General features: G+C 47.5%; 1 protein-coding gene and 7 non-coding genes across 8 annotated transcripts; 1 reads left to right on the top strand and 7 right to left on the bottom strand.

Annotated features, from left to right (window-relative positions):
- Nucleotides 1-3,266: 3,266 nt before the first annotated feature.
- Trnay-gua (transfer RNA tyrosine (anticodon GUA)) lies at nt 3,267-3,356 on the bottom strand. Its single transcript is given in 2 exon segments — nt 3,267-3,302; nt 3,320-3,356. It is a non-coding gene; the product is annotated as a tRNA-Tyr (tRNA).
- Nucleotides 3,357-4,287: 931 nt separating this feature from the next.
- Nucleotides 4,288-4,376, bottom strand: Trnay-gua (transfer RNA tyrosine (anticodon GUA)). Its single transcript is given in 2 exon segments — nt 4,288-4,323; nt 4,340-4,376. It is a non-coding gene; the product is annotated as a tRNA-Tyr (tRNA).
- A 1,019-nt stretch (nt 4,377-5,395) lies between these two features.
- Trnay-gua (transfer RNA tyrosine (anticodon GUA)) lies at nt 5,396-5,484 on the bottom strand. Its single transcript is given in 2 exon segments — nt 5,396-5,431; nt 5,448-5,484. It is a non-coding gene; the product is annotated as a tRNA-Tyr (tRNA).
- Nucleotides 5,485-7,842: 2,358 nt separating this feature from the next.
- Trnay-gua (transfer RNA tyrosine (anticodon GUA)) lies at nt 7,843-7,931 on the bottom strand. The gene is given in 2 exon segments: nt 7,843-7,878; nt 7,895-7,931. It is a non-coding gene; the product is annotated as a tRNA-Tyr (tRNA).
- A 4,181-nt stretch (nt 7,932-12,112) lies between these two features.
- Trnay-gua (transfer RNA tyrosine (anticodon GUA)) lies at nt 12,113-12,205 on the bottom strand. Its single transcript has 2 exons — nt 12,169-12,205; nt 12,113-12,148 (listed from the first exon to the last, which is right to left on the bottom strand). It is a non-coding gene; the product is annotated as a tRNA-Tyr (tRNA).
- A 1,094-nt stretch (nt 12,206-13,299) lies between these two features.
- Trnay-gua (transfer RNA tyrosine (anticodon GUA)) lies at nt 13,300-13,391 on the bottom strand. Its single transcript is given in 2 exon segments — nt 13,300-13,335; nt 13,355-13,391. It is a non-coding gene; the product is annotated as a tRNA-Tyr (tRNA).
- A 2,875-nt stretch (nt 13,392-16,266) lies between these two features.
- LOC126999616 (uncharacterized) lies at nt 16,267-22,666 on the top strand. Its single transcript, XM_050862387.1, has 2 exons — nt 16,267-16,560; nt 21,798-22,666. The coding sequence occupies exons 1-2, from the start codon at nt 16,552-16,554 to the stop codon at nt 22,236-22,238; spliced, it is 450 nt and encodes a 149-aa protein (XP_050718344.1). The 5' UTR covers nt 16,267-16,551; the 3' UTR covers nt 22,239-22,666.
- A 1,107-nt stretch (nt 22,667-23,773) lies between these two features.
- On the bottom strand, nt 23,774-23,862 carry Trnay-gua (transfer RNA tyrosine (anticodon GUA)). The gene is given in 2 exon segments: nt 23,774-23,809; nt 23,826-23,862. It is a non-coding gene; the product is annotated as a tRNA-Tyr (tRNA).
- Between the last annotated feature and the right edge of the window lie 1,143 nt (nt 23,863-25,005).

Here is a 25,005-nt window from a genome sequence, read left to right as displayed (position 1 = left end):
CCCAATGAGGGCTCAGGCCACGTTGAGGGTGCGGGGGACGGCGGCGGCGCGGTGGTGGTGGTGGCGATGAGTTGCGCCTTGGCAGCCTGCCGCCGCAGACCGCACCACCAGCACGAGGGCCAGGGACCACTGCAGGCTGCCCCACCGCACGCACACACGCTTCCTGTACTGCCGCACGCGGCTCCTGCTCCTGCTGGCAGCGCTTTGCTGCTGCTGCTCGGCTGACCCTCGGCTGAGGGGAGAGACCCTCGAGTCTCTGCTGCTTGCCCTGCTGAACGCTGACTGCTGCTCGCTTGACCCTCGCCAACTGCTTGAGCCAACGTTCCTGGAGTCACTGATGTCGCTCCCGCTGCAGACTGACTGCCCCTTGGCCGCCGCTCCCTCCACCATGAAGGAGCCAGGCGTCCCAACGCCGCCAGGGTCTGGGGCTGTCGCGCAGGAGCTGCCGCAGGACTCGCTGCTTCTGCCCGCCTGGCTCTCGGCACCGACGCTGTGAGGCGCCATGGCTGCCCCCGACTGCTGGTGCTCCTCTCCGCCGCGGCTTTCGCCCAGCCGCCGCTGACTCACCGCAGCCACTCTGCGATGCGCTGCGGTGAAGGCCGCGGCGGGTGTGGGCACGGCCTTGGCGGGCGGCCCCGCCACGGGTGCCATCTTCCCCGCCAGGCCCGACAGGATCCTCATGACGTTGCCGCAGCCTCGTGCACGCGGCGCCGCCGCGAGCAGAGCAGCCCAGTCAACGCCTCCCTGTGTGGCCGCGGCCGTGCAGGGGCGAGGAGCAGCGCGGCGTGGGAAGGCGCGCTGCGGGACAGGGCCGCCAAGTGATCTTATGACCCAGCGCGCAGCCGTGTTCGGTGAAGGTCCTGCGGAGCGGAAAGTGTGCCGCGCGGGGGCGTAGCCGAAACGCCCTCGGAGGCAGGCAGCAGCAACAGCGATGGTGACCACTTTCTCCGTCTGTCAGACGAGCAATGCCACGTGCCGCAGGGAACCCTCGTTAGCCCGCAGGGAGCGGTGGCTGCCTGCAGCGCGGCGACGAGCGGCTTTGGCTGAGGCTTCGCGTTCAAGGGCGAGGCGCGGCGCAGCGGTGCCGCCGCCGCCGCTGCCGCCGAGGGGTGGAGGGCCAGGAAGCGTGTGCCGCGCGGCGTCCTGTCCGCACGCGACACGCGGGGAGAATACCGCGGCGGTGAACTGGTCGGCGGGGCGGGCGGCGATGGCTCACTCAGGGAATTCCCCGGCCGCGTCTCGCTGAGGAGAGCGGGTCGGGACGGGCTGGGGCGGGGCGGGGAGGGGCGGCCAGGGGGTCGGGGCGAGGTCGGGGCCAAGCTGCCCCATTTTAAGGGTTATGGCCCTTCCGACGCCCGGGGCTGCTTCCGACAAGTGCTCAACGCCGCCAACACCGTCTGGGCGGGGCGACCTCCACGCCAACACTCACGCCGGTGCCAGGGCCAGCAGTGCCAGGCATCGGGCACAAGGGCAGGGGTGCTGCGCCACACCTCCAACACGCTTGGGAAGAGCGGCAGCAACAGCGGCGTCGGCAGAGATAACAGCAAACACTGCGGCACCACAACGGTCACCCAAGTCAGGGATTCCTACGTGCCCGCCAGGCGTGACGCTGGCATGAGGCGACGGAAAGGGAGGTGTCCCGCACTGATGCTCCTGCCGGGGCCACCACTCCCCCCCCCTGTCCCGCCGCTGCGCCTTGGGCTCGGGGCTCAAGGCTCACCTCACTCCGCCACTCTGTACTTGGCCCACATACGGCCTGGCCTCCGCTGATAGCCGCTGATAACACGCCGCCGCCGCCGCAACTACTGAACACCCCCACCACACACACCACTATCACCTTCCACTCCACCAAGTACTCCTCCTCCTCCTTACCCACAACATCTACCTCCTTCTTCGTCTGCATTCTCAATAACTCCTCCTCCTCTTCCACCTCCTCCTCCTCCTCCTCCTCCACCACCCATGAACACACCTTTACCGTAGTACCAACCATCTCTACCTCCTACACTGCCAATACCTCCTCCTTCTCCGCTTCCTGCCCCACTAACAACGCCTCTTCCACCTCGTCTTCCTACACTGCGAAAATCTTCTCCTCCTCCTCCTCTTCCTGCTCCTCCTCCAAGGTCGCCTCGTCTCCTGTCTCCTTGCTTTTCACTTTCCCGAGGCAGCGCTCCGTCGGCCACGTCCGCGATCCGCCCTTTCAACACACACACACACACACACACACACACACACACACACACACACACACACACACACACACACACACACACACACACACCTTACGTAATTGTCTGCATTCCATAGAACCTGTCAACCGAATAAGAAACTGTCACCTTCGTTTTTTTATTTATTATTTTTTATGTATGTGTGTAAGTCTACCCTGTGACCGTCTCCAGCGCTACGCACATGTGTGAACGTATTTTCTAACGCACACATGTAAGTCTTCCCTCACCAGCCCCCCCCCCCCCCTCGCCCCCCTCCTTCTGTAGTATGTTTATTTTTAACTTTGTAGCTACTCTCTTGCCGCCAACACACACACACACACACACACACACACACACACAGACACCTCTTTACAAACATACAATTATACATTCTCCCCACGTAACTATTTTTTTTTCCTGGCTACACACACACACACACACACACACACACACACACACACACACATAAGTCAGAAATCGACTATAATCAGCTTGCTCTAATCGGGAGGGTGCTTGCTGGCGGCCATGAGTCTAGCATCTGATCAGGGCGAGGTGAATTACACACACACACACACACACACACACACACACACACACTTCTTCGTATTGCTTTGTATCGCTTCCTAGGTCCTCCTCCTTCTGTTCCTCTCTTCTGTTTATCAATGGCTTTATATCATTCATCTTTCCTCACTATAACATTCTACCGTATTATAATTTTTTTTTTTTTGCTTGAATCACATATTTTCAATCCTTACTTCAATCACACACGCACACACGAATGCAGTTTACATGAGTCTGGGCTGTATGGACTACCTACATACGTTTTCTGTGTCACCTGGGCCCGCCTCCCGTTTTCTCCCACACCTTCGGCCACACCTGACAGCAGCAGCTCACGATAAAAACACTCAAGACATCTGGACTTCATACACAGGAAAAATCAAAGGAGCAACAAGTCAAACACAAGCATCTATTTCAGGAACTTGCCTCGACGTGATTTCCGCCACCGGTACAAAACAATTAGCATTCACGCACTAATTAACTTTGCCATTAGTAAAAGGTGTGTCCTTCGAACCGGATTCGAACCAGTGACCTATGGATGTCTGCTATCATTACCACTACAGTCCACCGCTCTACCAACTGAGCTATCGAAGGAACTGAGAGGCAGAGAGCCACACCCACACCCGGTCACTACGCCAGCTGGGACCTTTGCTCAAACCCTTCGACGCCTCAATACTTCGATTTAAAAAGCCTCTCGTGGAAATATTAGGTCGGTACCGTTAGACGCCTCCATCCCTCACATCAACTATTTCCAAAGGCCAAAAAGGAGATCAGTGAATTCTTATGAATGGTATTTTAGGTTCATGGTACAGATGAAGGGTCAGACTACCACCAGGGTCATAAAACTACCCCTGGAAATGCCCAAAACTTCTACGAAAGCCTTGTCAAATATGTGTGTGCTTGGGTGACGAAATGTTTAAGAGCATGGCCGATTACTTAGAGCTTCCCGAGAGTGGTTTCATGACCCTGGCGGTAGATTAGGAAGGTTTCTGCGCCATGAACGGGAAAACATATACATTATCTACCAAATATAAATCAGTAAATCAACGAGTTAATTATTTTTTTTGTACAACAGCGGTCTTGTTTTCGTTATCAGTATTATCATGAACTATTACCATCTTGTTGTTATCTATTATTATCTTGTTATTATCTTGTCTCTGCATCTGCAACTTATATATACATCACTGAAGTAGCTCGGAGCCTCAAGTTAGTGGTCTTATAGCGCCGGGAATTTATTTTTTAAAGTTCGTTCAGCGTTCTACAAGTCTCCCGCTTAGTGAATACAAGAGTTAGAACAATTTATACACACACACACACACACACACACACACATACACACATGGAAGGTAAATGAATGGTTAATAAAGTATAGACAAATGAACAGACAGATAGAAAGATAGAGAGATACACACACACACACACACACACTGACACGCACGCCCTGAACGGAACACCTATACAGCTTCCACGCTTTATGTCAGACCGCTGGTGACACTTACGATACGGAAACACCAACAAAAGACTGTCCTTCGAACCGGATTCGAACCAGTGACCTATGGATTTCTGCCTCTGAACCACTACAGTCCACCGCTCTACCAACTGAGCTATCGAAGGCGCTGACGGAAGAGAAAGTGGAGGCAAAGTAATGTGGAGTGCGCGGCGGTCGGTGCAACAGGAGCCGGGTGGAGCGGGACGGGGCGGGGTGGAGCGGGGAGGAGCGGCCTGGGTAGCTGCTCTCCCACCTGTTGAGTGCACGTCGAGGAAAGGCACAAGCATTTACCAGCACCGCAAATACTATCTAAAGAGGAGAGTATCAAGACACCTCTCCGTGCACCGGAAATTGACCTCTCTTTTGACCTCTCGTTGTTTTCTTTCTCCGGAGTGGCAGCGTCTAGCGGAGCGGGCTTGTCTGTTGATGATTAAGTTCTTTGCTTCTTTCGTATGGAGTGTGGAGTATCAAGGCGTTTCTGGACCTACAATTGACGATTCCTTAATGGGTATTCTTATTCTCAGATGCTAGCTTCCACCTCTCACATACCATTCCAGAGGCCGAAAAGGAGATTAATCGGATTTTCATGAGTGTTTTTTTCACGTTCACGGCACAGAAGGATTAAAGTACCACCAGGGTCAAAAAAGTGCCTCTGGAAATGCTGGAGACTCCTACGAAATGGCTATCAAATGTGTGTTCTTGTGGACCGAAATGTATAAGCCTATAATGACTTTCGACGTTGCTTCTTCTCTTCCTCCTCTTTCTCCTTCTCCTCCTCCTTTCTTTTTGTTCTTCTTCTTCCACCTTTGTTTTCGTTCTGAGTCGCTTGTTTCAGGAGTCTTTCGTCATCCCTTCGTCTGCGTCCTCTTAAAAGGAAGGTTCCAGGCATTTGTTGATTGCCTCGACCCTACTCTCCTACTTTGAGTCGCTTTATGTTGCTTTTTAATTATACTCAGGTCCATTCTCTCTCTCTCTCTTTCTCTCTCTCCACACACAAACTGCCTAGATCTAATATATTCTTCTAACTGTCAAATCAAACACACACACACACACACCCGTCTACTCCTTGCATTACCATCACCACCACCATTCTTTCATCACCATCACCACCTTTATCTGAAGGAGCATGACAAACAAAAGGGTGTCCTTCGAACCGGATTCGAACCAGTGACCTATGGATATCTGCTTCATTGCCACTACAGTCCACCGCTCTACCAACTGAGCTATCGAAGGAGCTGACGAGAGAGAGAGCGGTCATGCACTGCTTCCTCCGGCGGCGGCGGTGGTGGTGGTGGTGGTGGTGGCGGCAATAACGAGAGAAATCGCCGCGTCATGACAGCAACAAGAAAACCAGACGATCAGGTAAACCCAAGAAGACGCAGAACATCCAGGCATCGAGGACGAGAACACCACCACCGCCTATGCTGCCAACGTCTTATCTGTCCCATTCATTACGTAGGCCAGCGTTTCGCGACCCGGGATGCTAATTTAAAGAACCAGAACAGCCAGGCATCAAGGAGGATAACACCGCCTATGATACGAACACCCCATCGGCCCATGTTCCGTGCATCACATATTCCAGCGTTTCGTAACCCGGGGTGCTGTAATAGATTCTAGGGAGAGGTGGGAAAGGGTGACAGCCAAGCACGATGCAATATGCTGGGGCAGTTTGGCGACACACTGATGATGCTTTAGAAAGTGATTTATATATCTATGGAATGCTGGGAAAGGGTGACAGCCAAGCACAATGCAATATGCTGGGGCAGTTTGGCTACACATCGACTACTTAAGGAAGTAATTCAAATATCTATGGAATGCTGGGAAGGGGGGACAGTCAAGCACAATGCACTATGCTGGGATTGTCTGCCAATACACTGACGCTACTATATAAAGGAAGAGATACATGAAGCCAATGTACTGATTGCTTTAGGCTTACCGGAACTAATAACAGCTTTGATCCCTTACGTCTGGGAAATAAACAATATTGATCTCGTTATTTTCTATTTTTGAATGTGTGCTGTGGCAGATGTAGTGTTTATAAGCCATTAAACAAAGCTAAAGGGTACACGAGGGCTGCCTATACTTGAGCACAGGTTAATACAAACTGTCACACATAGCGCTGCCGGACACCGCAGAGGCTTAGGTCAGAGTGCCGTAGCAGGTAGCGGCCTCCCCGCGACGCGCGTTTTAAAGCTTGTAGCGGACCCAGCTTGACTTTAAGCGCCATAATTTCAGGCTGACTGCACGTGGCCACAACAGATTCATACAAGCTACTATTGTCAGCCTGCACTTCAGTCTCAATTTCCTCCGGCCCCCGGGTTGCTACCCTGGGTTGTTTTTGGGGCGGCGCTCGGCTTCCCCCGACTCTTTTACGAACTTTCCTGCTCGCTCTTTCTTTAACTGAAGCATAGAGAAACACTCCTCTGTGGTGTGGCTACCAGTACCGTGGATAAAATAGGACTTGCCAGTGTTGTAGCCCTCGGCACGACTTTTTGAAGCGGCCGGGGTCTTCTGAGAAGCAGATTTGCCTGACATCGGCGAGCCTCCCCTCTCCCTTTTTGCCCTGCGATCCCGCTGACGTTTTATACAATAGTCAACCGTATGACCGTCTCGCTGACAATACGAACAGTGGCGCTTAGGCTTTTCGGTGGCGGACGCCACCACCGATGAGGACGCGGTAACATTAGCGGCCTTCTGGTCGACAGCGGCTACAGTGGGAACTGGCGCCCCGTCTTTCTCCTCAATTTTAGTTTTTAATTTAAGCACGAAGTCGTGCAACTTGTCAGTGGGGCCGTAGGCTAGGTATAAAGAACTTTTTCGAAACTGGCCCTTGATGACAGACAGCGGTCGGTGCAACAGGAGCGGGGTGGAGCGGGGAGGAGCGGCCTGGTAGCTGCTCTCCCACCTGTTGAGTGCATGTCGAGGCAAGGCACAAGCATTTACCAGCACCGCAAATACTATCTAAAGAGGAGAGTATCAAGACACCTCTCCGTGCACCGGAAATTGACCTCTCTTTTGACCTCTCGTTGTTTTCTTTCTCCGGAGTGGCAGCGTCTAGCGGAGCGGGCTTGTCTGTTGAAGATTAAGTTCTTTGCTTCTTTCGTATGGAGTGTGGAGTATCAAGGCGTTTCTGGACCTACAATTGACGATTCCTTAACCCGGTAGCTGCGGGGGTCATGTTTCTTAGGTTAGGTTAGGTTAGGTTAGGTTAAAGGCCCCTCTAAGCAAAATAATGAGAAAGAATCATCACTCACGCAAACCATTTCATAATATATATCAACGCATTTGTGATCAGTTTATGCATCATCTATCTTGGGAGATTTATATCATGGCAGAAATTTGGCCCATCGCTGGTACACGGTTTTATGTTGCTTTTTAACTATTCTCAGGTTCAGCTCTTTCTATCTCTTTCTCTCTCTCTCTCTCTCTCTCACACACACAAACTGCCTAGATCTGATATATTCTTCTAACTGTCAAATCAAACACACACACACACACACACCCGTCTACTCCTTGCATTACCATCACCACCGCCATTCTTTCATCACCATCACCACCTTTATCTGAAGGAGCATGACAAACAAAAGGATGTCCTTCGAACCGGATTCGAACCAGTGACCTATGGATATCTGCTTCATTGCCACTACAGTCCACCGCTCTACCAACTGAGCTATCGAAGGAGCTGAGGAAGGAGAGTGCGGTCATGCACTGGTTCCTCCGGCGGCGGCGGCGGCGGCGGTGGTGGTGGTGGCGGCAATAACGAGAGAAATCGCCGCGTCATGACAGCAACAAGAAAACCAGACGATCAAGTAAACCCAAGAAGACGCAGAACATCCAGGCATCGAGGACGAGAACACCACCACCGCCTATGCTGCCAACGCCTTATCTGTCCCATTCATTACGTAGGCCAGCGTTTCGTGACCCGGGATGCTAATTTAAAGAACATGAACTACCAGGTATATCAAGGAGATTTTTTTTACAGCAAAGGAGACAGATCAAGGGCTTAAAAAAATAAAAAAATAAATAAAAATAATGAAAAAAAAAGCCCGTTATTTTCTGCACCTAAAAAGATTGGAGAGGAGTGGCCGAAAGAGAAGTCAATTTCGGGAGGAGAGGAGTCCTGAACCACAACCTCTAATACCAGCGCCCAGTCTGTCCCATTCATTACATAGACCAAAGTTTCGTGACCCGGGATGCTAATTTAAAAAAACAGAACAGCCAGGCATCAAGGAGAATAACACCACAACCTCTAATACCAGCGCCCAGTCTGTCCCATTCATTACATAGACCAGCGCTTCGTGACCCGGGATGCTAGTTTAAAGAACCAGAACAGCCAGGTATCAAGGAGAATAACACCACAACCTCTAATACCAGCGCCCAGTCTGTCCCATTCATTACATAGACCAGCGCTTCGTGACCCGGGATGCTAATTTAATGATCCAGAACAGCCAGGCATCAAGGAGGATAACACCGCCTATGATACGAACACCCCATCGGCCCATGTTCCGTGCATCACATATTCCAGCGTTTCGTAACCAGGGGTGCTGTAATAGATTCTAGGGAGAGGTGGGAAAGGGTGACAGCCAAGCACGATGCAATATGCTGGGGCAGTTTGGCGACACACTGATGATGCTATAGAAAGTTATTTATATATCTATGGAATGCTGGGAAAGGGTGACAGCCAAGCACGATGCAATATGCTGGGGCAGTTTGGCTACACATCGACTACTTAAGGAAGTGATTTATATATCTATGGAATGCTGGGAAGGGGGGACAGTCAAGCACAATGCACTATGCTGGGGTAGTCTGCCAATACACTGACGCTTCTATACATAGGAAGAGATACATGAAGCCAATGTACTGATTGTTTTAGGCTTACCGGAACTAATAACAACTTTGATCCCTTAAGTCTGGGAAATAAACAATATTGATCTCGTTATTTTCTATTTTTGAATGTGTGCTGTGGCAGATGTAGTGTTTATAAGCCATTAAACAAAGCTAAAGGGTACACGAGGGCTGCCTATACTTGAGCACAGGTTAATACACACTGTCACACATAGCGTGATTGGTGGCCTTGCCGGGAGTGTTTTCGGTGCGGCGCCTCGATCGGGGATTCACGCTTTGATATGCAGTGCGGCGTTCGGCTCATCTCAGGCTCTCGTGTCCCCGGAATGTACGCGTGCCGCCTGACGGACGCCGCTGGGAGGGCTGTACGCGGGGCCGAGGCGTACGTGGCGCTCTTTTCCCGCCGCCCATCGATCATCAATACTCATTCGCCGCTCCATTGCACGGCACGAATGTCACGCTTCCAGAGGCTAATATTCAGCCACTGTCTCCACGTATCCACCATGGCCTTGCTTCAGTCTCCTCCAATTATTTATTTACGTATTGATTTAATTATTTATTTTTTTACAGTAAAGGAAACAGCTCAACGGCAAAAAAAAAAAAAAAAAAACTAAAAAAAGCCTGCAGATCACTCCTCCTGTAAAAAAGTTCAGAGGAGTGGCAAAAAGAGAGGTCAATTTCGGGAGGAGAGGTGTCCTGATACGCTCCTCTACTTATCTATTAACTCCAAGACACTACAGAGACAGGAGGTGGGCATTATACACTACAGGGAAGAGACAGGAAGGGTGGCGATGTTGCAGTGACGACGAGAAGCAACATATGAACTTAGGCAAATCATGTTATGCATAGTACAAACAGCAGAAAGTAGCAACCTTGGGTATGTCTTCTTAAACATTTTTGGGCTTACAGATCCACATATGATAAGGCTTTGGTAGAGGCTGTGTTAATAATTCGGGGCATACACACCCACATATGATAAGGCTTTGGTGGAGGCTGTGTTAATAATTCGGGGCTTACACACCCACATATGATAAGGCTTTGGTAGAGGCTGTGTTAATAATTCGGGGCTTACACACCCACATATGATAAGGCTTTGGTAGAGGCTGTGTTAATAATTCGGGGCTTACACACCCACATATGATAAGGCTTTGGTGGAGGCCAGCACACTGGGGCTTACACACCCACATATGATAAGGCTTTGGTAGAGGCTGTGTTAATAATTCGGGGCTTACACACCCACATATGATAAGGCTTTGGTGGAGGCTGTGTTAATAATTCGGGGCTTACACACCCACATATGATAAGGCTTTGGTAGAGGCTGTGTTAATAATTCGGGGCTTACACACCCACATATGATAAGGCTTTGGTAGAGGCTGTGTTAATAATTCGGGGCTTACACACCCACATATGATAAGGCTTTGGTGGAGGCAGTGTTAATATTTCGGAGCTCACACACCCACATATGATAAGGCTTTGGTAGAGGCTGTTAATATCCCCATGGGCAGTTTTATGAGCCTGGTGATAGTTTAACAAGGCTTCTGCACCGTGAATGTTAAAACCACTCATGAGAACCCGACTAACCATCTTTGTGGCCTTAGGATATAGTTGAAAATACGGACCCAGGAATTTTACAAGTTAGGTTAGACGAGAATCACCTTCCTTAAGCTGAATATCTTTCCCGTGTGCATGCCCGCTCAGCCCTGCCCACGCCGCTGCGAGGCGCGACACATGAGAGTGGCGTGCCGGGTTTCCCAAGCAAATTGTGCGTTAAACTGCCTGTCGAGGAGGTAACTCTGTAAGGTTGCTTGCTGCGGGCTCAACGATGCTGGTTTGTCGATATTTTCCACTTTTTTTGTTTTTTGTTTTCTTTTTTTTTCTTCTTTTGTTCACTCTTTCGTACTTTTTTTATTCTTTCTTTCTGTCATTCTTTCCTTTCTTTCTTTCTTTCTTTCAATCTATCTTTCTTTATTTCCTTCCTTCTTCCTTCCTTTCTTTCTTTCTTTTTCTTTCTTCCTTCCTTCCTTTCTTCCTTTTCATCGGTTACATAAGAAAACAATTACACTACTACTACTACTACTACTACTACTACTAAAACCACCACCACCACTACTACCACTACATCGACCTCACTCCCGCTACTAATAATACAACAAAATTCGTTTAGGCGGAGGAGAGGCTGCTCAGGTTTCTTCTGGAACTAAATTGACCTCGGAAACCATTACCTTCTTTTTTATGTTGAGAGAGAAGCGAACTAAATTATCCTGTGTTATTCTGGGGCCTCCTAGTAGTAGTAGTAGTAGTAGTAGTAGTAGTAGTAGTAGTAATAGTAGTTGTAGTAGTAGTAGTAGTTGTAGTAGTAGTAGTAGTAGTAGTAGTAGTAGTAGTAGTAGTAGTAGTAGTAGTAGTAGTAGTAGTAGTAGTAGTAGTAGTAGTAGTGGGGCCTATTTTCATTCAGCTTTATTCAATTGTATGTCCTCTGCCCGAGCTCTCAAAAAGGTTATGTAATTTTAATCTCGTAGACTCTACAGGACTTAGAATATTGTACACGGCAAAGGTTTAGATTCCCCCTTCCACCTCCCTTCCCACCCATGCAAGCACACACACACACACACACACACACACACACACACACACACACACACACACGCACACAAACACACACACACACAAAAAAAAAACAGTATACTTAACCTAATCTACACACACACACACACACACACACACAAACACATATATACACATACACACACACACACACAGAGACGCAAATCCCATCATCCCCCCCTCACACACACACACACAAACACACACACACACACAAAAAAAAAACAGTATACTTAACCTAATCTATACACACACACACACACACACACATATATACACATACACACACACACACACACACAGAGACGCAAATCCCATCACCTCCCCCTCACACACACACACACAGACACACACACGCGCACACACATTCCCAGCATCACTCTGACACACTCATGTGGCTGTCAAAAGAGTGTCCTTCGAACCGGATTCGAACCAGTGACCTATGGATTTCTGCTGCTGCCTGAACCACTACAGTCCACCGCTCTACCAACTGAGCTATCGAAGGCGCTGACAGAGGAGAAAGTGGACGCCATCTTGAGCTGTATTACGCTGGGTGGGTGGGAGAGGCGGGGCGTGTGGAACCGACGTACGAACACACACACACACACACACACACACACACACACACACACACACACACACACACACACACACACACACACACACACACACATCCATACATCCATACATACATACCTACATTCAAACATACATGCATACAAACATACATAGGTATATATATTATATACAGATTGATTAACTGATTCTCTCTCTCTCTCTCTCTCTCTCTCTCTCTCTCTCTCTCTCTCTCTCTCTCTCTCTCTCTCTCTCTCTCTCAAGCTTTATGCGATTTAGCGAATTTATTGATAATTTAAGACGAAAAGGAAGAAATTACATAGAGAAATAGATAGAAAAAAAACATAGATAGATAGATAGATAGTTAGACACACAGTTAGATAAATAGATAGATAGACTCATTGCTCAGATAGATAAACCCATAAATCTATTCGCCAAGGTGTGATGTGGTGTGTGAGGTCGTTTCATTAAGGGACCCACCTGTCACACACCTGTCCTCGGCGACGGGCAGGTGAGGGCGAGGCGCGGGGGAGGCGGGTAATTAGTGCGGCCAGGTGTGGAGTATACCCGTTGAGGGAGAAAGGGATTTGATGGGAGTTCATTAATTATTCACGACATATTCATCTCTCTCTCTCTCTCTCTCTCTCTCTCTCTCTCTCTCTCTCTCTCTCTCTCTCTCTCTCTCTCGTGTCCCTCCTCTCCTTTCATTTATATACCCTCTACGTCTCTCTCTCTCTCTCTCTCTCTCTCTCTCTCTCTCTCTCTCTCTCTCTCTCTCTCTCTCTCTCTCTCTCCTCTTTTTTTTCCATCCTCTCCTTTCATTTATCTACCCTCTTCTTCTCCCCTCCTCTCTCTCTCTCTCTCTTCACGACCTGTTGCCGGCTTTCATTTACACACACATACTCACACACTCACACACACACACACACACACACAGCAAAATAAGTATACATGTTATTTTTATGTTATTTCTTCACTTTTCTACAATAAATAAAAGAATAAAAACAATCAGCAAAATATGTGTCCTTCGAACCGGATTCGAACCAGTGACCTATGGATTTCTGCTATCAGCGTGCCTCTACAGTCCACCGCTCTACCAACTGAGCTATCGAAGGAGCTGAGGGAAGAAGAAGCATACCATGTCTTATTCTTACATATTAACGATGAATGGATGAAGGAGAGACAGGGAGAGGGAGGAAAGGGAGGAGGAGGGGAGGTAAGGGAAGGGTAGGGGAGGGAAATGAGAATCAAAGGAGAAAAGAGTATACCGTGTCTTCATCTTACGTGTTAAATGGTGGATGGTGAAGGAGAGAGGGAGATGGAAGGGAAGGGGAAGGGTAGGAAAGAGAAGGGAGAAGGAGGAGGAGGGAAAGGAGAGGAGAGGAGAAGAGGGAAGGGAAGGGAAGGGAAGTTAAATGAGAACTGAAGGAGAAGTAAGCAAACCATGTCTTGATCTTACTTATTGAATGATAGATGGGGAAGGGGGAAGGGAAGGGAAGGGAAGGGAGGGGAAGGAGAAAAAAAGCTGAGAAGAGAAGGAGAAGGGAGTGGAGAGAAATTAGGAGAGGAGGAGAGTGAGGAAAGGGAAGGGAAGGGGAAGGAGAAAAAAGCAGAGGAGAGGAGAAGAGGGGAGTGGAGAGAAATGAGGAGAGGAGGAGAGGGAGGGAAGGGAAGGGAAGAGATGGGAAGGGAAAAGAAGGGAAGGGAAAGGGAGAGGAGGAGGAGGAGGAGGAAATGAGGACGGGAAGAACAGCGTAAAAAAAAAAAAGTAAAAAAATGATAAACAGAAGGTGAAGGAGAGGGAAGGAGAGGAGGCAGGAAGAGGAAGAAAGAGAGAGGAAGAGGAAGAAGTAGAGGAGGAAGAAATAAAGACGGGAGGCAGAAAGCATGTGACAGAAATAACTTGATAAAGAGGGAGGTAAATTAAATATAGGAGGAGGAGGAGGAGGAGGAGGAGGAGACTTTCTGCAGTCGTAACCAACATTTTCCTCTCCCTCCTCCTCCTTCTCCTCCTCCTCCTCCTCCTCTTCCTTCTTTTCGTAGCATTGAGTCATTTCTTTCCTCTTCTTCAATGCTACGAAAAGAAGGAGGAGGAGGAGGAGGAGGAGGAGGAGGAGGAGAGGAAAATGTTGGTTACGATCAACTTGAAAGCCTCCGGTACACACACACACACACACACACACACACACACACAACACAGAAAATAATTAACAACACACACACACACACACACACACACACACACACACACACACACACACACACACACACAACAAGATAAATAACGAAACAAAGAGACACAGAAAATAATTAACAACACACACACACACACACACACACACACACACACACACACACACACACACACACACACACAGGTAACATTCATTCGTCATCCGTAACTGGATCATCATAAGCACTTTTTGGGGCGTGACAGCTTGTGAATGGAGGAGGAGGAGGAGGAGGAAGATGATACGGGGAGGAAAGAGAAGCGATATAAGAGAGGGAAGAGGAGGGTCAAGGGTAGGAGGGAAGAAAGGAAGGAAGGAAGGAAGGTAGGAAGGAAGGAGGAAGGAGGCGATGGAAATGAAGGGAATTGGAGAAAAGGGAAGAAGAGGAGGATGGATACGAAGGAGGAGAGAGAGAGAGAGAGAGAGAGAGAGAGAGAGAGAGAGAGAGAGAGAGAGAGAGAGAGAGAGAGAGAGAGAGAGAGAGAGAGAGAGAGAGAGAGAGAGAGAGAGAATATAAATATATATACCCCACAAAATATTTGGTCCTGTAGAACATAGTAATACTTCAAATGGACCTATGATGGAAGAGGAAAAGGAGGAGGAGAATGAGGAGGAGGAGGAGGAGGAGGAGGAGGAGGAGGAGGAGGACAATAAATAATGGGAAGAGAAAAATCATCCACCCATGTCAACACACACACACACACACACACACACACACACACACGACTGAAGAAAAATAGGTTTGCTGGCAGATGAACGAGATGGAGTGTGTGTGTGTGTGTGTGTGTGTGTGTGTGTGTGTGTGTGTGTGTGTGTGTGTGTGTGTGTATTGCTTATCTATTAATCTATTAGCTTATATTTCTATCTATTTATTAATCTATCTATTTATCTATCTATCTATCTATCTCTCTATCTATTTCATCATTATATGTCTGTCTGTCAATCAGTGAGAAGCAATTAAAGAAAGCCAAAACAGAAACTCTAAAAATGCTTTCAAAACAACTCTCTCTCTCTCTCTCTCTCTCTCTCTCTCTCTCTCAAAAGAAAAAAGAAAAAGAACATACCTATACTTATTACCAGAGAGAGAGAGAGAGAGAGAGAGAGAGAGAGAGAGAGAGAGAGAGAGAGAGAGAGAGAGAGAGAGAGAGAAAAGAAAGAAAAGAAAGAAGACAGAAAAAATGAAGACAAAATTAACGACAGAGGAAGAAAAAAATAAGCAAACAAAAAAGAAGAAGGAAAGAAAAGAAAGAAAGAAAAAAAAGGGAGAGAAAAAAAAGAAGGATGGTAATATGAATGAATGATGCATGAGGGAAGGGAGAAAATAAGGGGGGAGGGAGGGAGAGAAGGAGGGAGGGAGGGAGGTAAAGAGATTGAGAGGAGGGAGAGAGAGAGAGGGATGATGATGATGACGATGAGGAGGAGGGAAAAAGAGGGAGATAATATGATAAAAAGTGGAGAAAGTTGAGAGAGAGAGAGAGAGAGAGAGAGAGAGAGAGAGAGAGAGAGAGAGAGAGAGAGAGAGAGAGAGAGAGAGAGAGAGAGAGAGAGAGAGAGAGAGAGAGAGAGAGAGAGAGAGAGAGAGAGAGAGAGAGAGAGAGAGTAGTAGGCTATATATATTAAAAGAAAGAGGAATATAAAAAAAAAACTAACTACCTCATACCTCCATTGTGTGTGTGTGTGTGTGTGTGTGTGTGTGTGGGCGTGCGTGGAGGAGCGGGGGGCGCGTGCGTGCAGACGGGTATATATAGCGTGCGTGTGAGCCCGGGGACACGTGTTGACTCCTGAGCTCTCACCTGTACGCACGCACACACTCACGTCCTCACGCACACACACACGCACACGTACACACACGCACATGCTGCCCACCCGTGTATGAGTCGAGTGGATTAGTGAGCTGTGACACAAGTTCACAAGTTCAAGTTCAAGCCACGTGGTGAACAGGACCCAAGGAAGGAACGAAGGAAGGAAGGAAGGAAGGAAGGAGGGAGGTTCTTCTTCGGTTTCTCTCCCTCCCTCTCCAAGTCAAGCCCAGCGACCCGCCATCATGAGGAAGGTGAGGGTAACGCACACACACACACACACACACACACACACACACACACACACACACAGAATACATCCCAACTCTTTCCTTTCCTATTTCTCTTTTTTTTTCACTATTTCCCTTCATTAATCTACCCTTTTCCTCTCCCTTCCTTTCCCTCTCCCTCCCTTCCTTTCCTTCCCTTCCTCTCCTTTCCCTCCCTCTCCTTCTCTCCCTCTCCCCTTCCGCTTTTCCTTTCCTCGCTTCCTCTACACTTCCTTCTTTCCTTCTCCCTTCCTTTCCTTTCCCTCCCTTCCTCTCCACCTCCCTTTCCACCCCATCCCCCCTTCAGCATAAGTTAATGGCCCTCCGTAATAGAGGTAATGGTCCTGAATAATGACCTTAGAGGCTTAATGGCCGCGTGGGATGAGCCCATGGATGAGCCTCAGGTAGGAAGCACGTTAATTGGAGGCCGCAGGTGTTTGGAGAGAGAGAGAGAGAGAGAGAGAGAGAGAGAGAGAGAGAGAGAGAGAGAGAGAGAGAGAGAGAGAGAGAGAGAGAGAGAGAGAGAGAGAGAGAGAGAGAGAGAGAGAGAGAGAGAGAGAGAGAGAGAATAGAAATATATATACCCCACAAAATATTTGGTCCTGTAGAACATATTTGGGCTTTCGTATGAGTCTTGGGCCTTTCCAGGGGTAGTTTAATGGCCCTGATGGTAGTCGGATCCTTCTTCTGTACCGTGAACCTAAGAAAACACTCATGAGAACCCGACTCATCTCTTTTACGGCGTTTGGAATTAAATGGTTGATGTGAGGAGTGGCAGCGCCTGATAATACCGATCCCTGGAGCTTCGAAGGGTTTAATAATAGGAACCAGTGACATAAGCAACGTGGGAACAGCTTAGAATAGTAGTTTGTTTTCCTTAAGGCTTCACCGATGACTTCACCGATGACTATTATGACTGCCAGTGACCTCAGCATCGTGGGAATAGCTTAGAATATAGTACAGCTTTTTTCTTTGTGGTTCAACTGATGACCTAACCTTCTCCCAGTGACCTCAGCAACGTGGGAATAGCTTAGAATATAGTACAGTTTTTTTCTTTGTGGTTCAACTGATGACCTAACCTTCTCCCAGTGACCTCAGCATCGTGGGAATAGCTTAGAATATAGTACAGCTTTTTTCTTTGTGGTTCAACTGATGACCTAACCTTCTCCCAGTGACCTTAGCAACGTGGGAACATCCTAGAATAGCACACTTTTTTCTTCAAACCAATATTCTGTCAGAGTCCTCAGCATCGTGGGGAACAACTTAGAATAGTTCACCTTCTTTTCCCCTAAGGTTTAACTGATGGCCTAACGTTCTCTCAATGCCCTAACCAACGTGGGAATTACTTATAATAGAACACCTTTTTTTTCTTCTTTTTTTTGCTAATGGTTGAACTAATGACCTTACCTTTTCTCAGTGCATCAGCATCGTAGAAACAGCTTAGAATAGTACACCTTTTTGTCCCCTAAGGTTTAACTGATGGCCTAACGTTCTCTCAATGACCTAACCAATGTGGGGATACCTTAGAATAGCACACTTTTTTCCTCAACTAATGACTTAATATTCTGTCAGTGACCTCAGCATCGTAGAAACAGCTTAGAATAGTACACCTTTTTGTCCCCTAAGGTTTAACTGATGGCCTAACGTTCTCTCAATGACCTAACCAACGTGGGGATACCTTAGAATAACACACTTTTTTCCTCAACTAATGACCTAACCTTCTGCCAGTGGCCTCAGCATCGTGGGAACAGCTTAGAATAGTACACATTTTTTTGGCCCTTTTCCTGATTTCGTTGAGTCCTTTTCATTTTTTTTTGGGGGGGGGACGTGAGGGAGAGTTAAAAATAGGATATATATATATTTTTACTCCTTTCTTTTATGATTCTTTCTCTATTAGTTTTCTTTCAGCTTATTTTTTTTCAGTTCCGCGGGAGAGTTCAAAATAGAATACACCTTTTTTTTCTCCTCCTTTTTTCTCGTATTCTTTGTGTTATTTTATTTTTATTCACTTCTCTCTATCTTATTTTTTTCGGATTATTCTTTGAGGTTGAGTTTTTTTTCCACTGTAATTTTCTTCTTTTCTTTTCTTTTAGATGGAAAAAGTTAGAAAGTTTCGTTTAGTCGGCGCAACATCTGTGGTCATATGCCGGAGAGAGACAGAAGGGGAAGGAATTATAGGAGAAGGCAACAGACCCCAGGAGACGGGACACAACCCCCGATTAATACCTGGTACCCATTCACTGCTGGGTGGACAGGGGCGTAGGGTATCGGAAAAGCCGCCCAAATTTTTCCACTCCGCCCGGGAATCGAACCCGGGCTTTCTCGGTTTTTTCTTTTAGATGAGTCAATTTCCTTTTCAATCCCGTGATCGGAACTTCTAGTGAATTTCCTTTGTATTTCTATCTTTGTCTCCTCTGTTTTGCAACCTTATCTATTAACGTACATTTGTCACTCAGTAAATGGCCACTCCATACTAATCGCTACATGAGAGCAACAGTTAGCGGGCTTTTTTTTTCTACATCATCTTTATGTTGCCCTTGAGTTGCTCTCTGTACTGTAAAAAATATATATATTCTTTTTGGCGTTAAGGTAAAGTTAATGGCATATGCTACAGCCTCGCATGGCCCTTTACTTTATAATCAGATATTCGATACACTCAGCTCCTTTTTTTAACGTTTTCAGCTTTTGTTTACATTTTCTGCCAGATTCTAATAATTTATACGAGGTGTTTTGTGTCATTCAGCTCTCATGTATCTTTTCTTACCTTCCTTTTTATAATAAGTTGATCAATTTTCCTCTATAATGAGATACTCGATGCTCACAATTACTCTTTTATAACATTTTCAGCTTTTTCTATTTTTTCTTCGACAATGTACAGATTTCTCAGAGGTATTTTGTGTAGTTTGCTGTCCTTTCATAATAAGTTGATCAATTTTACTTTATAATCAGATATTCGATGCTCACAAGTACTTTTTTTTAACCTTTTCAAACTTTTTAAATTTTTCCGCAACATTCTAATAATTTCTCCGAGGTATTTTGTGTCATTTGCTGTCCTTTCATAATAAGCTGATCAATTTTTCTTTATAATCAGATATTCGATGCTCACAAGTACTTTTTTTTAACCCTTTCATATTTTGTTTAATATTTCCGCCACATTCTAATCATTTCTCCGAGGCATACTGTGTCATTTGCCGTCCTTTCATAATAAGCTGATCAATTTTACTTTATAATCAGATATTCGATGCTCACAAGTACTTTTTTTTAACCCTGTCAGACTTTTTTTTAAATTTTCCGCCACATTCTAATAATTTCTCCGAGGCATACTGTGTTATTCAGCCATTATGTACCTCTTCTTACTCTACTTTGATAATAACTTGATCAATTTTCCTTTATAATCAGATATTCGATACACAGAAATACTTGTTTTTTTAACCCTTTCAGCTTTTTATTTTTATTTTTCCGCCACATTCTAATGATTTCTCCGAGGTATACTGTGTCATTCAGCCATTCAGTATCTCAGCTTACTCTCCTTACACAACTATTACCCCCCGTTATTAAAATCCTTCCAGGCGTAAACTCACGTATCTTGAGTCATACGTATTTTTTCCTCCCTCCTAATGTCCCTTTTCATCCTCTTCATTACTGTTTTCGTTGCTCTCTCGCTCCGGCTCACTTTAATTACACGTCTAGACGGGCGATTCAATACTTGTTGTTTCTTTTTAGCGAGCGCCTGTTTGTGTGGGTGTGGGTGTGGGTGGGGGGCGAGGCAAAGCAAGGTTCGTCATCCCAGAGTCCTCAAATGAGCTCTTTCACAAACTATTCATATTTTTGTTGCTATGATTCTGGATTAGTTGGTTCTTCACGGATAAAGTTCGCTCCCAGACTAACAGGAAGGGAGGGGATGGTAGGAAGAATGAAGAGAGGGAGGAAATAGGAGACAGAAAGGAGGAGAGAAGAGGGAAGATAAAGAGGAGATGGTAAGGAAAGGGAGGAAAAGTAAGGAAGAGAAGGAAGGGAAGGGAGGAATAAGAGAATGAAGGGTAAAAAAGAGAGAGAGAGAGAGAGAGAAAGAGAGAGAGAGAGAGAGAGAGAGAGAGAGAGAGAGAGAGAGAGAGAGAGAGAGAGAGAGAGAGAGAGAGAGAGAGAGAGAGAGAGAGAGAGAGAGATTCTTGTTCTTCCTCTTTGTGTTCTAATTCTTGCTTTTCTATCTTCCTCCTCCTCCTCCTCCTCCTCCTCCTCCTCGTCTTCCTTCTCCTTCTTCTACAACAACAACAACAGCAGCAGCAGCGGCCCAAATCACAGGTTCCCGCATCGGTGTCCAATAACTCGTCGCTTATGAACCATTCCGATTAAAGTCCAGAATATTTTTTGAACGAACCAACCGACAAACTAACGAACTAACGAACCCACGGACGAACGAGTTAACGGACGAACGCACACACGCCAGAACGAAATCACGAACGTAGGATATAACGACAACAAAAATATAACGCAAACGAATAGGTTATCGGAAACACACACACACACACACACACACACACACACACACACACCAAGAGAAAGAGAGAAGGGATAACATAGGAATGAATGGCAGAAAAAATACTAAAAAAGCGAGTAAAGGAATGAGTCAATGTGCACAACCCCGCGGCGCTACGTTCAATTTTCACCTGACTAAAGGACGCGACAGGTGAGTGCGTGGTGGGCGGGCGTGGGCGTGCGTGCCTGTCCGCGTAGGTAACCATCACTCCCCGCGGACAGACAGACACTGACCGACACCCTCATACCACGCGGCGCTCATTTATACTTATAGAGTTAATTACAGACAGGTATTAACATTATGTCTATTATATTCGTTACTAATGCCTTGTCATTGCTATGATGTAGATTTAGTGAATTTTAAACGTTGTCAGTTCATCAGCAGCAGTAAGCTCTTTGTTACATTTGCTAGCGAGGCCCCGCGGCGAGTGTACTGCGCGAGTACGGGACGAGTGGCTCCCGCCGTGCGAGGGGACGCGTTGCGGGGGAGGGATGAAGAAAAATGTGTCAACAATTCCATCAGTTAGCGGGCGTCGAACATTGCACTTCTGTTAATTGCATTTCTCTTTCATCTGTCTTCCTTCCCTCGTGCACCATCCATCTGTCACCTGTGTGCGTGTGTGTGTGTGTGTGTGTGTGTGCCAGCATCAGCAGCACATTAACACAGTCCCTTGTGTCCCCTGCAGGCGGCGGCGTGGTGGGCGGTGGTGGCGGTGGCGGCGGCGGCGACGCTGGCGGAGGAACAGAGCGGTGGGGAGTCCGGCCTGTGGCTGCCGGAGGCCCACAGCCCTTCGCTAGCATGGTGGGCGGCGCTGGGCGGCGACGCGGCCCCCCAGCTACCTGTGGAGGGCAGCGAGGCTGAGGGCGAGGAGAAGGCGGCGGCGGGGCCCTGGCTGGCCAAACGGCAGCCTCCCCGCCGCCTGGGCTCGCTGGTGGACCTGTACCGCTCCGTGGCCAGCGGCCTCGACCCCTTCACCTACAAGCCCGTCATGGCCTCCCCCGAGCGACGCTCTGGCCGCTGGCCCGCCGCGTGTAAGTTCAACCCGTTCGGCTTCGTGTGCTGGAACTCGGCCCGGCGGGGCGCCGTCATGCGCCAACGGCCCCTGCAGCTGCAGTACACCCAGTAGCCAGCAGCACCCCGCGCCGCAGCGGCCTGCCCCGCCGCGCCCTGAGGCACGCCGGTCCTACGTCAGCCTGCCTCAGCGGCCTGCACCAGCCCGCCGGGGGGGGGGTAAGGCCCCTAGTGCCGTGCCCACTCCCGGCTGGCGACTCCGGGAGGCACTGCACCCACGGCGCTGCGACCCTCAGTCCCCAACCCTCCCCCACCACCCCACACCCCTCCCCCTTCCTCAGCCCACCAATTCCCCCAGCCCTCCCCACGCCCGCCAAGCATCCCTCTTTCCCTACCCCCCCTCTCACCCCCACGAGATGATCACGTCGGCATCGGCTCCCCGCAGTCGTTCCCGCTATGTACGTTTTGTACCCGTACATGTGTCTGTTCACCCCTCATGTGCGCCGGGGCAACTTTACCAAAAATAAACCTAAACATTTCATGGCTTTTAATTTCCTCCACAGGACCCCGACAACACCGAGCACACAGGAGATCGCTCCGACGGTCCAGGCGATGCGCCTCACGCACTGACCCACGCGGCAGCGGTGATGACAGGAAACACAACAATCGGAGAGCACGTACACTGCGATATTGCAACACTAAATAAACCCAAGCAAAATATATCGGCATGTTAATGCGGATAGAATAATAATAAATGATAATTGCACTAATAATAATAACAATACTAAAAATAATAATAATAATAATAATGATAATAATAATAATAATAATAATAATAATAATAATAATAATAATAATAATAATAATAATAATAATAATAATAATAATAATAATACCAACGCGGTGGAGGGGCAGCGCATTCGAGTGCCGCCACTTGTTCAGGGCGTGCAAAGTGGCCCGTAATGACTTGCCCGAGAGAAGGAACAACAACTTACAGGTATAGGGGAGGTGAGAGGGTAAGAGGGAGGGGTATGGGAGGACCACGTTGAGGGGAAAACACACCAACACACAAAAGAACAAACCACTCAGCTTCCTCCTCTTCTAGTTCCCTCCCCACCACTTCTCTCCCTTTTTCCTCTCCCTCCCTCCACACTAATTTGTTCACTTTTCTCCTCTCCTTCCTTCACCCTTTCTCTAACCAGCACATTTTCCTCCTCCTCTATATATATTCTCTCCCCACCACTTCTCTTTCTCTTTCCTCTTCTTCCCTTCTCTCTCATTCTTCCTTTACCCTTTCTCTCACCAGCACTATTTCATTCTCCCCCTTCTTTTTTTTATTTCTCTTCACGATTGCCTGTTTTGTTTCCCTTCCTGCTCTTTTTCCTCTCCTTAAATCAGTAACATTATCATCTCTCTCTCTCTCTCTCTCTCTCTCTCTCTCTCTCTCTCTCTCTCTCTCTCTCTCTCTCTCTCTCTCTCAAACTACCCCTTATCTTCGTTACACACAGACAGACAGACAAATAAGTATAACTCTTAACTGATTATATAAAACAATCTCTCTCTCTCTCTCTCTCACACACACACACTCATAAACGCACACACATCATCGTCTTACCAGGCACGCAATCTTGGCACATCGGTAAAAGAATGTCCTTCGAACCGGATTCGAACCAGTGACCTATGGATTTCTGCCTCTCAACCACTACAGTCCACCGCTCTACCAACTGAGCTATCGAAGGAGCTGGGGGAAAGAGAAAGTTGCTTGGTAATAACGCTACCTGAACGGCGGCGGCAGCGGTGGGGCGGAGGTGGCGGTTATGACAAGGTGAGCGTCAAATACCTGCACAGAATTGCCGGATTCCGCATGTTGACAATTTACGGTTTTTCCTTTTTATATAGTTTTTCCATGGTGAGGGTCTTTGGGGTGCAACTCTTCCTAATTTACGAGGTTTACGTTTTACTTATAGTTTCCTACATGGTGAGGTCTTTGGGGGTGCAACTCTTCCTAACGTACTCCCTCTCTTTTGGGAACATTCACGTAGTTTCCTTTTAACTTATAATTTCCTACATGGTGAGGTCTTTGGGGGTGCAACTCTTCCTAACGTACTCCCTCTCTTTTGGGAACATTCACGTAATTTCCTTTTAACTTGTAATTTCCTACATGGTGAGGTCTTTGGGGGTGCAACTCTTCCTAACATATGTCCCTGCTCCCTCTCTTTTCGGAACATTCACGTTATTTCCTTTTAACTTATAATTTCCTATGGTGAGGCCTTGAGGGGTGCAACTTTTTCTAACCTAACCTAACTTACCTAACCAAGCCAACCTAACTAACTAACGCTACCTAACCTAGCCAACCTACCTAACTAAAGCTACCTAACCAAGCCAACCTACCTAACTAAAGCTACCTAACCAAGCCAACCTACCTAACTAAAGCTACCTAACCTAGCCAACCTAGCCTACTTCTCTGTTCCCTCTCTTATCGGAAACAAAAAGATAATAATAATAAAAATAAATAAATAGCTATCACTGTAACGGAGATGAGCACCGCCGCCACACGCAGAGAGAGAGAGAGAGAGAGAGAGAGAGAGAGAGAGAGAGAGAGGGGAGAGAAAATTTGTATAGTATGCCCTCAACTTTGCGTCAACTCACCTCATCCCGGCCAAGAATATGACGAAAATAATCCAATAATAATGACCCTCTCTTCCTTGCCTTGGTAATAGATTAAAATATAATCTACATAATCCGAATACAAAGAAAGGAGGTAAAAATAACTATGGTAAGTACGTACATGATTAAGTTCCTCAAACACCTTCATTAAACGTCGACTTTCTCAGACGTTACTTTATTCTCTGACCTAAAACACACACACACACACAGAGAGA

The sequence above is a fragment of the Eriocheir sinensis genome, chromosome 16, assembly GCF_024679095.1.
Source record: "Eriocheir sinensis breed Jianghai 21 chromosome 16, ASM2467909v1, whole genome shotgun sequence".
Classification (NCBI taxonomy): Eukaryota; Metazoa; Arthropoda; class Malacostraca; order Decapoda; family Varunidae; genus Eriocheir; species Eriocheir sinensis.
Note: the sequence above shows the minus strand (reverse complement) of the source record. Positions and strands in the feature narration are given on the sequence as shown.